This window comes from Felis catus, chromosome C1, assembly GCF_018350175.1.
Source record: "Felis catus isolate Fca126 chromosome C1, F.catus_Fca126_mat1.0, whole genome shotgun sequence".
Lineage (NCBI taxonomy): Eukaryota > Metazoa > Chordata > Mammalia > Carnivora > Felidae > Felis > Felis catus.
The window spans coordinates 199,786,205-199,799,650 of NC_058375.1; the positions used below are offsets into that span (position 1 = coordinate 199,786,205).

General features: G+C 39.8%; 1 protein-coding gene across 12 annotated transcripts in view; it reads right to left on the bottom strand.

The window, feature by feature from the left end:
• The window catches only part of FN1 (fibronectin 1), a 69,665-nt gene that overhangs the window by 15,904 nt on the left and 40,315 nt on the right, over positions 1-13,446 (bottom strand). For 3 of the 12 annotated variants that reach the window (XM_006935538.4, XM_006935534.4, XM_003991118.5), the window contains exons 25-35: positions 12,935-13,207; positions 11,630-11,812; positions 9,411-9,500; positions 7,854-8,123; positions 6,742-6,858; positions 5,689-5,853; positions 4,773-4,928; positions 3,985-4,098; positions 2,863-3,132; positions 1,447-1,634; positions 116-203 (exon numbers count right to left, since the gene is read on the bottom strand). In XM_006935538.4, the coding sequence (XP_006935600.1) occupies positions 116-203; positions 1,447-1,634; positions 2,863-3,132; positions 3,985-4,098; positions 4,773-4,928; positions 5,689-5,853; positions 6,742-6,858; positions 7,854-8,123; positions 9,411-9,500; positions 11,630-11,812; positions 12,935-13,207 (1,914 nt within the window). The remainder of the gene's footprint in view (positions 1-115; positions 204-1,446; positions 1,635-2,862; positions 3,133-3,984; positions 4,099-4,772; positions 4,929-5,688; positions 5,854-6,741; positions 6,859-7,853; positions 8,124-9,410; positions 9,501-11,629; positions 11,813-12,934; positions 13,208-13,446) is intronic. The other 9 variants (XM_045034454.1, XM_006935537.4, XM_006935536.4 and 6 more) reach the window with 3 other exon arrangements.

A 13,446-nucleotide genomic window follows, 5' to 3' on the forward strand; every position in this document is an offset into this window, starting at 1 on the left:
CAGTTTCCATATTGCGAATGCTTCTGTGAATTTGGTGATCTAGAAAATCATTTACCATTCTTTCATTTTTGCTTATGCAGAATATCTGTTGACATTAAAATGCCTGATTACTCACTCTCCAGAGTAGTGACGACTCCCTGAGCTGGTCTGCTTGTCAAACTGTCCTTAAGGGCATAGACGCTCACTTCATATTTGGTGGCGACCTAGAAAGGAGGACACGGTAAGTTTTAGTAACGTGATCTACTGAAACCGAGGCATTTTCACTACAGCATTAGAAAAGCACAATGGTTATAAAAGAAAAAATAAACTAGCAAAACCCACAGCGCCATAAATTCCTAGATGAGTTTTATTCCCGCACTGCAGATGATCAACAGGACGTGTTAATTACATGAATTTAAAAATGTGCTTAGGGGTCAACACCAAGTAAGCTTTAACTTACATACTTACACTGATACAAAGCTGATACAAAGTGGGGAAAGCAGGTATTGGCCTGTTTTTCTCCTTTATGATCTGACAGGTGCCAACCATGAATTTTTCTGACCACTGAGAGGCAGAAAGAACACTCTACTCTATCTCAGAACCCTCTTTCTGTCATTTCTCCTGAAACTGGCCTTATGTTAAGAAGTCCATCCATATCCTAGACTCCTGGCTAGTTTTCCACATGCTTATCTAGAAGGATTAAAAATGTTTCAATGAAGGGAGAGTCAGGCTGGATTGGTACACACTGGAGAATACTCCTTGCCAAGATAAAAGAGCTCAAAAAATGCCAAGATAAAAGAGCTCAAAAAATGCATAACCAAAATGGATTTATGGATTCAGCCTATGGATATATGAATTGCCCCCCTCAACACACACATACACACATACAATCTTTTAAAATAAACAGAATACATTTAAAGAGCTGTGCAATATCGAAAGCTGTTTATAAAATTCTGTCCGAGAGAGTCATCTGGAAAAGCTTACATCACTATAGATAATTCAGATACAGAATTACAAGAAAATTATTTGGTGGCAGAGGCACCAAAACACAATAGATTTATTATGATATTTTATCTCCACCACCTTAAAATGTGTAAGAGATGATTACAATTGATCTTTGTACAATGCAGGTGTTAGGGGTGCCAACCCCCCTGCCCAGTTGAAAACCTGTTTATAACCTTTGACTGCCCCCCAAACTTGACTAGTAATAGCCCCCTATTGACCAGAAGCCTTACTGATAAGCAGTTGATCACCAGATATTTTTGTATGTTATTTGCATTATATACTATACTCTTAAAGTAAGCTAGAGAAAAAAAATGTTATTAGTAAAATCATAAAGAAGAGAAAATAAATTTATAGTACTGTACTATAAAAAAATCAGCATATATAAGTGGACCCACACAGATCACATCTATATTGCTCAAGGGTCAACTTTGTTTTATTCCCATGAAAAAGGGCACTGCATACCATGAGTCCTGATACAACCACAGATGAGCTGTCAGGAGCAAGGTTGATTTCTTTCATTGGTCCAGTCTTTTCCTTGGGGGTCACCCGCACTCGATATCCAGTGAGCTGAACATTGGGCGCTGTCCACTGGGCGGTCAGGCTTGTTGGTGTAACCTGGGTGAACTTCAGGTCGGTTGGTGCAGGAATGGCTGTCGGGATGGTCATTAATTAGAGGTCATATTATAGGAACCGGGGAAAAGGGAAATTAAAGTGAATTCCGAGAAGTATAGATTGTGCTTGTTTGGTGAGGTGGGTTCCCTGGTCAAGTCAAGATTCAGTATGAGAAAATACAAGAAGGGATGCAAAATAAAGAAAATGTTTGCTGAAAAAAATGTGTTTTATATCCACCAATTCTCAGAATCACTGGAAACACTTGGAAAAATGCCAGAAGACTAAGGGACTTTGGGTTTGAAAAGTTGTTTTTTTTTGGTTTTTTTTTTTTTGGTTTTTTTTTTTTTTTGCTTTCCCTTAAAAAAAATAAACATAAAAAAACAAAGTCAAGTTGGCTTATTGGCCATTAGGATTGATTTTCCATTTTATATGGAAAGATGAGCAATAGCCCTTTTCCCGGATAAGTGATCTTTGTATGGAAAACCACTTCACAGAGTATTCCATCCCCAAAAGACAGAATTATGTCTTTATCCTCTTTATTTGAACCCCACAGCAGATAGTGCTGCTAAATTTGAAGTATTCTCTGTGGTGCAGCATAAGAAGAAAATTGGCTCACAACAGAAGCAGAAAAGAGAAGCAAAGAGCAATAATACAGATAGTCACCTCCTAGGTTTATGGTGCCACACAGACACAAATTTAGCATTCCACTCTGCTTCAGAAACAAAGCACAAGCGGATAAAGTATAGTGGAAAGCATTTGCCCTAAACTGTTTCCGCTGTGTCTGACTCCCAAAACCTATAAGCAAATTGCGCACTCAGCACATGATATCTAACCAGAGAAGGAAGGTCTTACCTACGTGTTCTCAGAATCATGCTGCTAGGAAATAGCCCAGTTTGGGTTCCTTTTTTAGAGTAAGCTCTAGGATGCCAAACTCCTTTCCTTTATGCACTGTGAGTGTGACCGCAGGGAATCCCGGTTTAAGAAATAATTCACAATTTTAGGACCATCTTCAGTTGTCTCACTTTATGGCCTTATTTATAAGCCAAGCCACTCTAAAACTTCCCTTTATGAGACTGTATCTGAATATCCCTTAAACTTTGTTGCTTATTACTATTCCTTTCTAAAGAGGGTCTTTCCTATTAGAGAGGCTGCTTTTTTTTTTTAACCCCCTTCCAGGGAATCAATAGCCCAAGAAAGTATAATTCATTCAGCAGGGCATAAAGCCGCTGCTCCCATGAGCACCCACTGGTGCAGTTACCGATATACCTGTGGACTGGGTTCCAATCAGGGGCTGGCTCTCCATATCATCGTGCAAGGCAACCACACTGACTGTGTACTCAGAACCCGGCCTGAGGCCTTGCAGCTCTGCTGTGTCTTCTTCACCATCAGGTGCAGGGAATAGCTCATGGATTCCATCCTCAGGGTTCGAGTAGGTCACCCTGTACCTGGAAACTTGCCCCTGTGGGCTTTCCCAAGCAATTTTGATGGAATCGACATCCACATCAGTGAATGCCAGTCCTTTAGGGCGATCAATGTCTGTTAGGCAAATTAATGGTAAGAGGTTATGTGAAAAGCAAGTTGTGAAATAAGCATTTTTACAACATGCAAAGCAGTTTTGCAGATACCATTTTCTCTGATGAATTAAATTCCAATGAACCCCACTATTAAATGGAAAATTACTTGACACCTGAATAGGTTTTTTAGAAACTATTTAATGTTACATCACTTATCAAAACATAGGTGTATGTGAGACACATAGGCACCTGGTAAAATGTCCCCACAATGAGGATTTATTTCTATTAATTTTACGATATTGTAAAATTTGTTTTTTACAATTTGTTTTTTACAATTTGTTTTTACAGATTTGTTTTTGCAACGTGATGTTAGTCTCACAGACCTGAATTTTCTATACCTTGGAAGCGGTAAAGTTGATTTTCAATGTTAGAGTCAGATTATTACAACCTTTCTTTAACTCTTCTCTCCCCATTCTATTATTTACATTAATCGCTGGTCCAGACAGTTTTCCAAATGCTCCGAACATAATAGCTTCACGAAGCATGCCGCAATCAACTTTACCATCCAGTCGTAGAAAAATAGGTCCAGGCAAAATATTTTGTAGATTTGCTATAGGCAAACAAGATTTTGCTGAGGCCATTTGAGCAAAAGAAATTCAAAGCACAGCAACTATGATAGCTCCACAAACTTCCTTCCCTATATGTTCATTGCTTGGCACCAAGAAGGAAAAATGTTTGTAAAGGGCTCAGCTCAAGATTCAAACTAACCAAGTTGGTTTTCTCTAGGTATAATCGCAAAAGATGTGCAGAGGGCATTCATTTGCCTAAGAACACAATTGACTTTGAAAATGGGAAATAAGCATTGGTTACATACTGGTTACTGCAGTTTGAACCAGAGGCTGACTCTCTCCGTTTCGATTCTGAGCGTAGACACTGACCACATACTCCACTGTGGGCTGCAAGCCTTCAATGGTCATTTCTGTTTGATCTGCAAAGGGAGTGAAAAGCAAATGCATCTATGTCATCCACTGTAAGGTCAGCTAAGTGACTTTCAGAGTTCCGTAATAAACGCACGGTGGCCCAGAATTTTCATTTGCAGAATTACCATGAAAACATGGATGAGTCAGATATGAATTTCCCTTGGACAAACATGTTCTTTGCTAATACAAACTGCCATACTGGAGTAAAGTCAAACTAAAGGAGACACTCTAAAATTTAATATGATGTCTCCAACAATGAAGGATGCTGCTCTTGGAAAAAATGAAAATTAGCCTGACCTCAAGATACTACCTTGGGATCCCGATTTCACCAGCATTTTATATAAAAACAAAAACAAGAGTTAAAAGGATCTTAAAAAGTTAGGCCATCTCTCTCTTTGGTGTGCATGATAAACAAACCCACAAAGATAGATCTAATCATGTAAGATGGTCACACCATCAAACAGAACTATGCATGTAAAAGTAGAAACACACTTATCCTAAAAATGCTACCATGGAGGGAGTTTGTAACAATCTTGAGCCCTGAGTTCACAAATGGGGATCTCTGATGCATGATATGAAAATATATAGTACTTCAGACCTAGGTGGCCATTTATATTAAAAACCATATGGTGTGACCCTATTCTGTTTATCCTGATGTATGTGAGATGCTGGTTTTTCTTACCTGGACCCGCAGTTTTAGTTTTTGATGGTCCTGGGCCATTTTTGGGAGTAGTGGTCACTCTGTAGCCAGTAACAGGGGAACTTGAAGGCAGCCATCTGACACTAATGCTGTTTTCCTGAACGTCAGTCACTTGCATCTGTGCTGGCTTGTCAATTTCTACACATAAACACAAGGAGAAATCAGTGAAGCCTCAGTCCATGGGGACAAGAATGGACAAGTCTTGTTTCCAGTTCTGGTATGTACAGAATCATCTCTTATTACCATTAATGACTCACGGGTGTATCTGTTGCAGAAACACAGAGATTGCCTTCTGGAGGTGGGGCATGCATCTAGATACCATTACCTATTTTCAAGATGGCTGCTTCATTCACAAAGACTATATTCCAAGTAGGTGTTTGTCTTCTTATCACCTCATTCCTTCACTCATTAACGAATATATTGAACACCCTCTATGCTTGTCCCTATTGCAGGCACATGGAATGTATCCATTAACGAAATACACAAAATCCCTTTGTATATCTGGTGATACTTCTTTGTATATCTGGCTCAAAACTCTGCTGGCTGTCTATGTTGTTTCTTATTAAAAAAGAAAACCAGGGGCGCCTGGGTGGCTCAGTCGGTTGAGCCCCTGACTTCAGCTCAGGTCATGATCTCGCAGTCTGTGAGTTCAAGCCCCACGTCGGGCTCTGTGCTGACAGTTCGGAGCCTGGAGCCTATTTCAGATTCTGTGTTTCCCTCTCTTTGCCCCTCCCCTACTCATGCTCTGTCTCTCTCTGCCAAAAACAAATAAACATAAAAAAAATTTAAAAAGAAAAGAAAAGAAAAGAAAACTAATTCCACATGAGGAGAGTACTTTGGAAGAACTCTGTAAAACTAAGTAAATATTCTCATGTCACCTCAGAGCAGGGGTTGGTACCTGTTCGATAATCAATGGAAATTGGCTTGCTGCTTGCTGGGCTGTCTCCACGGCCAGTGACAGCATACACGGTGATGGTGTAGTCCGCTCCAGGTTTCAGGCCACTGATGGTAGCTGTGGACTTGCTCCCAGGCACAGTGAACTCCTGGACAGGGCTATTTCCTCCTGTGTGAAAAGAGGTTAGTTCAAAATGTGAGGGGCTGAGAAGTAGTCGGGGATTGTTGAGTAACTATAATAACATATTGAGACAGCAGTTAGTCACACGTTTTCTTATTCCTCTTAAAAGAGTGCTATTAATAGGGCCTAAACAGAAACATATTTATTTATGTTTGTAGTGAACCTTAATAAGTGTGTAAAAATTGGGAGAAAATCACAGTTAATGCTTAACTGTGGAATGCTTAACATTCCAGCTTTAAAATGTCTCTGAATTATGGGTTAAGATTAGAAGAAGAAAGAAAGTAAGTCCTCAACCCGGACTGCATAGACTGTGTTCCTTTTTCAAAATATTAATGCAGTATATTCATGTTAAATAAAATTTTGAAGGGGTGCCTGGATGGCTCAGTCGGTTAAGCATCCGACTCTTGATTTCAGCTCGGGGCATGATCTTATGGTTCATGAGTTTGAGCCCCATATGGGGCTCTGTGCTGACAGTATGGATCCTGCTTGGGATTCTCTGCCTCCCTTTCTCAATGCCTCTCTCTCTCCCTTAAAAATAAATAAATATTAAAATTAATAAATAAATAAAATTTTGAAAATATAGGAAAGTAAAAAAAAATACAAATCACTTATCATTTTACCACCGATCATATATTTGTGAATTTTGAATTCTTTCTTCCTCAGCCCTTCTATTCCCCCTTTAGTATTACACGATTTTTTTTCTTGATTTTGCCACCCATTATAGCATACGTATTTTTCACATCCTCTTAGAAAAGACAAGGCTCCTCTGAATGGATTTGCCAAAGTTTCTTTACATACGTATCCATTGCTGGGCGTTCAGGTTACCCACAACACAATCCGACTTGATCGGAATGAAACAGTGTCTTACTAACGCACCTGTTTCTCCATAGGTGATCCTGTAATATCTCACTGTGACAGCGGGAGCATCCCAGCTGATCAGGAGGCTGGTGGGGGTGGCGGCGATGACTTCCAGGTCCCTCGGAACATCAGAAACTAGAAAAACACGGGAAAGTTGCCACATCTATAACTTTCAAGCAATGCCCAGATTCACTCTTCGCTCATTTTTCAGGTCAGCGCCTTTATAATTCTCTCATATAATAATGTAAATACTATGCAAGATTAGTAGAATTAAAAATTATGAACAATTCAAGGTAAGGGGTTAAAGAGGCAATTCAAATTGTGATGAAATCATTATTACAAATTTATCATAGTGCTTTTTTCCTCAACTTTTTATTTTGAAAAATTGTAAAACAACAGAGAAGTCACAAAAATAATATACTGAACACCTATATCCCCTTCTCACAGGCATTTGCTAATTGGTAACATCTGCCACATTTGCTTGTCTCTCTGTCCTTCTGTTAGTCCACTTGAGACTGAGGTACAGATATAATCATGCTACTTCTCCCCCAGATACTTCAGTATCCATCTCCTAAAAATAATGACACTATTACATTAAAATAATTGTGTTTTTAAAGGAACTTTGAAACAGGGACTTTCTTAATATTTTAAATAAAACTTTAGGTATTGGAAACATAAATATCTAAATTCGGTGAGAAATTTTCTGCAATAAAAAAATGATCTTCGGGGCACTTGGGTGGCTCATTCAGTTAAGCATCCAACTTCAGCTCAGGTCATGATCTCACGGTTTGTGGGTTCGAGCCCTGCATCAGGCTCTGTGCTGACAGCTCAGAGCCCGGAGCCTATTTCGGATTCTATGACTCCCTCTCTCTCTGCCCTTACCCAACTTGTGCTCATGCTCTCTATCTCTCTCAAAAAATAAAAACTAAGATGTTCATTAAAAAATGATCTTTGATACAGTCTAAGAAGGAGATTTTCTCCACATACACTCTCACTTCTCTCTCCATGTCTCATAACCACAATCTATTTTTAAGAGACAATGACTCAGACAACACAAAGCTGTTTCACAGAAGACACCCCCTGCACAGGAAAGTCCTCGGAGTTTCTTTGCAGACCAGAAAACAAATTACCTGTTGACTGTTGGCCAATTAAGGGAGGACTTTCCTCTCTGCCATTAAGAGCAACGATGCTGACCACATATTCTGTGCCCGGAGTGAGATTGGTGAGGGTGATGGAATTCCGAGATGGGGGCACCCGATCTTCCCGAGGTCTTCCACCAGTGTGCTCAGGGTGATGGCGAATCCGGTAGCCAGTGATGGTGGCTCGAGGAGCAATCCAATGGACGGTGAAAGAGTGGGCAGTGATATCAGAAAAGTCTATGCCAGTTGGGGAATCGAGACCTGTTTTTCCCACCCAGGGGAGAAAGGTGGGGATGGGGAAAGACACCACCAGTTTAGAAGGTGAGGAAGAATGCAGGGAAGGTAACACACAGCCTTCTGTCTGTCCTTTCTCATTAACACAACATATTGCCATAAACCTCAAGTTATGAAGCACTGATTCTAAGCCACACACAAATTTCGAAATCCTAAACTGACTCAGTTCCAAATGGCCAACTCAAGCTCTTTTTTCTTTTGCTAAATAATCCAAGTTATGTATGTGTGTTGTTATTCTAGGCTTCTGCATCACTCTTAAAGATGGGTGTTTAAGATATCCTGGGAATAATTTTCAAATGCTTCAGTGTTCAAGTATTCCATGTTTCTATCCTGTGTCTCTCAAAATAAGGCAAGTTATGCCCACTCTCAAGCTTTTGGCTCTCAAAGAAGTTTTCTATACTCAAAGGGAACTGATAGGTCAATGGGGTGATAATAATGCCAAACATAAAGCTCTCAAAAACTAAAACAAGACATCATCCTGGACAAATTACAATGCAGGTAAATCCTCATGAATTGAAAATTTAGTGTACCATGGAAAAAGTAATCAGAATTTAGAGTTTATCTCAAATTCAAGTCACTTAATCTCTCTGGGACTACCAGAAAATTTTGATTTTAGTACTAATAATTACTTATTCTATTCAATAACATATTCAAACCAAGTTGAGATGTCGCAACTTTTTTGGGGAAGCAAGTGGATTATAATACATAAGTTAATGGATACATCACATTGCAGTTTCTTAAAAGGAATAATTAATAGAAGCCCTCATATTTAAGGACTTTAATGTAATATTATGGGATTCAAATCAACTTCTTTACATTATGCATGCATATTTCATCAAGCAGATAAAAAAGATAAACTTGTTGGCTTAGCAAAGGAGGGAAAAGACTTCCATGACAAGGACAGTGTTGGGTCAGCCTTAGAGCTGCCTAATGAAAAGGAATGTTCGCTATCTCTAAATAAATAGGGATTATATTATTCTTGGGCGATTTTTTACAAGGACAGATAGCAAAGTTCCTGGACTATTTTGAGTCCTCTCTGGAAGCAGAGAGTATAATCTTAGTGACTGGAAATCAGGATAATACTTGAAGAAGTATCATTTAATTTTTAAGACCGGTGATCAAAAAGGAATGACAAGGTTATAGCACCACTACCATCACAAGAATGGAGATGTAGTTTTAGAAGCAGTATTCTACTTTACTATTAAAATTGGTAGGTGAGAGCTATTTGATAAGCATACTGCCAACATGACTCACCTGTTTTCTGTCTTCCTCTAAGAGGTGTGCTCTCGTGTTGTTCGTAAACACTGGAGACACTGACCAAATATTCGGTGCCAGGCAGGAGATCTGAAGAGGCAAGTGGCACTTACTTTTAAATTGTGCTCAAAAACATGAAAAAGCAAAGCACCCTTAGGACTATTTCAACTGATAAAATACAAAAAGGTTCAGTCCTATAACTGACTTATACTGACATGACTATTGCTACCTGGAGATGGGCTGTAACAAGGTGATAAGGAAAAGTCACCTCACCCTGTGACATCTCTAAGCTCTGCCCTCAGTTCCACTTCTGAGAGTGATTCAGCCATCTGCAATAAGATGGTCGCTGCCATGTAATATTATCTCTGTCATCCACTTAATATGATATCTATTGAAGGCATATAGTAATAATGACCGTGGCACTGTGGATTATCATTTACTCCTCACCAACAACCCCAGGAAGTAGTTTGCTACAATTGAAAGTGGACTTACGGCCATACAATAAACTACAAATATTTAAAGTGTACAGTTTTGACAGGTTGTGGTGTATGTAGGAACTTGTGAAACCATCACCAAATTCATAACAATGAAAGTACCCATTTCCCCCAAAAGTTTGGTTTATAACCATCCCCATTTTACACAGGAGAAAACTGAGGTGCAGAAAAGTCATCTTGTTTGGTGTACTTACCCTAGATCATATAGGATTTGACCCAGACCAAGACCAGTGGTCTTAATAATTAACCTTTACTGGAAAAGAGTCCTATTCCATGAGGAAAGTGGTTGGTTCCACCATATTGAAGGAAGAACAGACTACTTAAAAAATTACATACACATTCCTGAGTATCCTCTACTCTTAATTTTGAGGTCCCCAGAAAGGTACAGAGTAGGGTTTCTAACCTTTGAATTCCTACTCAGTAGACCTCATTCCCCCTCCATACCATCTCCTCTTCAGCCTTTGTACAGAGGCCCCTGCAAGATTTGGGAAAGCACCAGATGAAAGAGCTGGATACTTGGACTCTACTTCCCTTATTCCTGCTTGCCCAGGGGCAACAGACAGCCACTAGAGACCTCGGTTGCTTCATCTGTAAAATTGGGTAATAATGGCTTCTCTGGGGGGCAGGGGGTGGGGGATGGCTACCTTGCAATCTAGAGCAGGATCTAAAATAAGATCTTAGAATGTGTGATGAACATGTGACCAGTCAGTGGGGCAGACAGTGGTCCTGAAGCAGGAGCTGTGTAATGAGTGATGCTGTAACTACTGACTCCAGAGTAATCTATAACAGAAACAACAGCCCTGTTGATAGGCGGAACTAAGGATGTTCTCACCCCCAGCCATGAAATGAGAAGCCAAGACTATAGTCATGTTGAGCTGCCTTTCATTCTCTAAAATGTGTCTGCAACATAGAGGATATTTTCAGACCGTCATTTGGTAATATACCTAAATGTGAGCTCTTTCTTTCCTTACGTAGAAACCTATGCTATTCTCATGTGCTTATTTTACTATTATGGTGAAAATAAGAAGAAGCAACATTTACAGGAAAAACAGCACCATGTTGCAGCTTCCTTCTATTTTCTTTAATAAACAATGTCTATTTCAAAAAGGTAGGATCCAGAAAGACACATAAATGGTTGCTGTTTATTTGAATGTTAGCTGTTTTCTGGGTCCTCAGCCTTCAGAGAAATCCTGCCAAAAGGTTCTTTCTGAAGTACCAATTACACTTCTGGCTCTTTCTTCAAAACAGCATCATCCCGATCTATCCTGGTAACATGTCACTGTTTCTGTGTTTTCAGAAGCTGGAGATTACCCACTGGCACTTTTTTTTTTTTTTTAATGAGAATAAAACAGATATGGTGACACTATTTTCAATCCTTATTGTTTCTCTCTCTGAACATCTAAATTTAGTCCTCTATTTTCTTTTGACATTCATTTATTTGTATGTGCTTATTTGGAAGCAGAATTTATTTGAAGTCTTCGAACTTCGCTGCTGGTGCTTTTCTACTGTGATCTTTAAAAAGTTGTGGATCTCAAAGATACATACATTAAAATAGTGACAAATGTGACATCTTTCAAAGTGTACAGAGTCACACATCACATTTGGGGTTTTGTTTGTAGTTTTGCTGTAGCTGTCTTGATCTTAGTTGCTCCTCTCTGAGAACCCGGAATTCTCTCCTCGTGCTCTAGCTTAGCATTTATGGAACAGATACAGTTGACTGCTTACTTGTTAAGACCACTGCATTGTCTGAAGGAGAGATGGACAACTCCGCAACATCTTCCTCATTCTTGACAGGGGAGTAGCGCACCAGGAGGTTGGTCAATTCAATGGACGGAGGTGGGGCCCAGGTGACACGCATAGTGTCTGGACCGATATTGGTGAATCGCAGGTCAGTGGGAGGAGGCACAGCTGGTTTCAAATAAGAAGGAAGACGGAGTCAATGTCACTTTTAAAATGAAAGGTAACAAAAATTAGCTGGAAAGGTAAAACCAATAGTTCATGCATTAAGGAAATGAGTCAGAATCATGCAAACATTCTAATCTAAATCTGATCTAAATCATAGTGAACTACTGTTAAAAATAAAACACTACACACAGTACTGTTAGGCCTCTTTAACCTTTCTGCCATCAGTACATTTCAAAGAATACTTTTCATCTACTTTCAAACATGTTGATTGTAAGTACATTATTAACACCAGTGACAGTTATTTAATCCCAGGCTGAAGAGGCTGAAGTTGCCACACAGCAAAGAGAAACACAGCGGTACTTTTCAAACACATGCACACAGACGAAAAGACAAGAGGTCCTACATTTCCCCTGATGTGAGATGACTACAGCTACCGGCATCGCTACGATCCCACTCCGTGAGTTCTACCTACGAGTGCAAAGGGTTCATGCAGATTGGTTCTCAGCATGTTTCTTACCATGCAGGGCAGAGAACCTTCGGAATGTTGCATGCTTGGCCCCAGACTGGTTAAAGAGGAGTTTCTTTACCTAGCCATGGCAATGCAATCCACAGTGCCCCAAAGTTTCTTTTTCTCCTATGTCAAGACAACTCCCTTTTAACCCACCCTAAATTTGACTGGGTTTTTAAGTCCACTGCAAAGAAGGAACATGGTAGGGTTTATCAAGGAGTCGAAAGAAGAGCATAACGGCACATTCTATAAGTACCTCTCTCATAAACTGGTGCTCATTATCCGAGTTGGCATTCATGTGAGATACTTTGTAAAAACTCCAAGTCTGCAAATTCATTTAAGCTTTGCCATTTTGTGTTCAACAGATCAGATCTCGCTAGCTTTCTACCCATTTGTGGCTAAAATGAAAGTGTCTTTAAGACCACTTGCATTGCCTGCATCCAATCAGTGTAGCATATACATTCAATTCCTTCGCCCCGGGCCTCAATCCACCCTCTCTTTCTTAATCATTGGCAAATCGCTGGCTTTTCCCACGAAACATCCATATTTAACCAGAGTGACTGGTGGCAGCATGCAACACCGTCCACGTCTCAAACACAGAAGTTTTCAAAATTCACCCGTTTGCTGTGTCAGTGTAGTAGGGGCACTCTCTCCGCCATTAATGAGAGTGATAACGCTGATGTCATAGTCAATGCCCGGCTCCAGCCCTGTCACTGTGTAGTATCCTACTGAGGAGTCCACAAAATCTTCAAAAATAGGGATACCTTCTCCTGCCGCAACTACTGTGATGCGGTACCCAATAATGGTGGAAGAGTTTAGCGGGGTCCACCTCAGGCCGATGCTTGAATCGGTTATATCAACAAAGCTTAGGTCAGTGAGTTGGGGCACCTCTATTGAGTTACAAAGCAAAGAGGGGCAAAAGGAAAATAGAGGCAAAAAAGAGGAAAAAATAAAGCAGTGTACATCAGGTTACCAGTGGTAATAATTGATGGAATGTTAAAGCAATGATGGTAATATGCAATCTTTTCCAAATTTTCTGAAAAGACATCCTAATCATCATGAATAGTTTGCTTTCCTGGGAGAATAAGACAGGTTACAATATTCTTTGGGATTTTCTTGCATTTTAGAA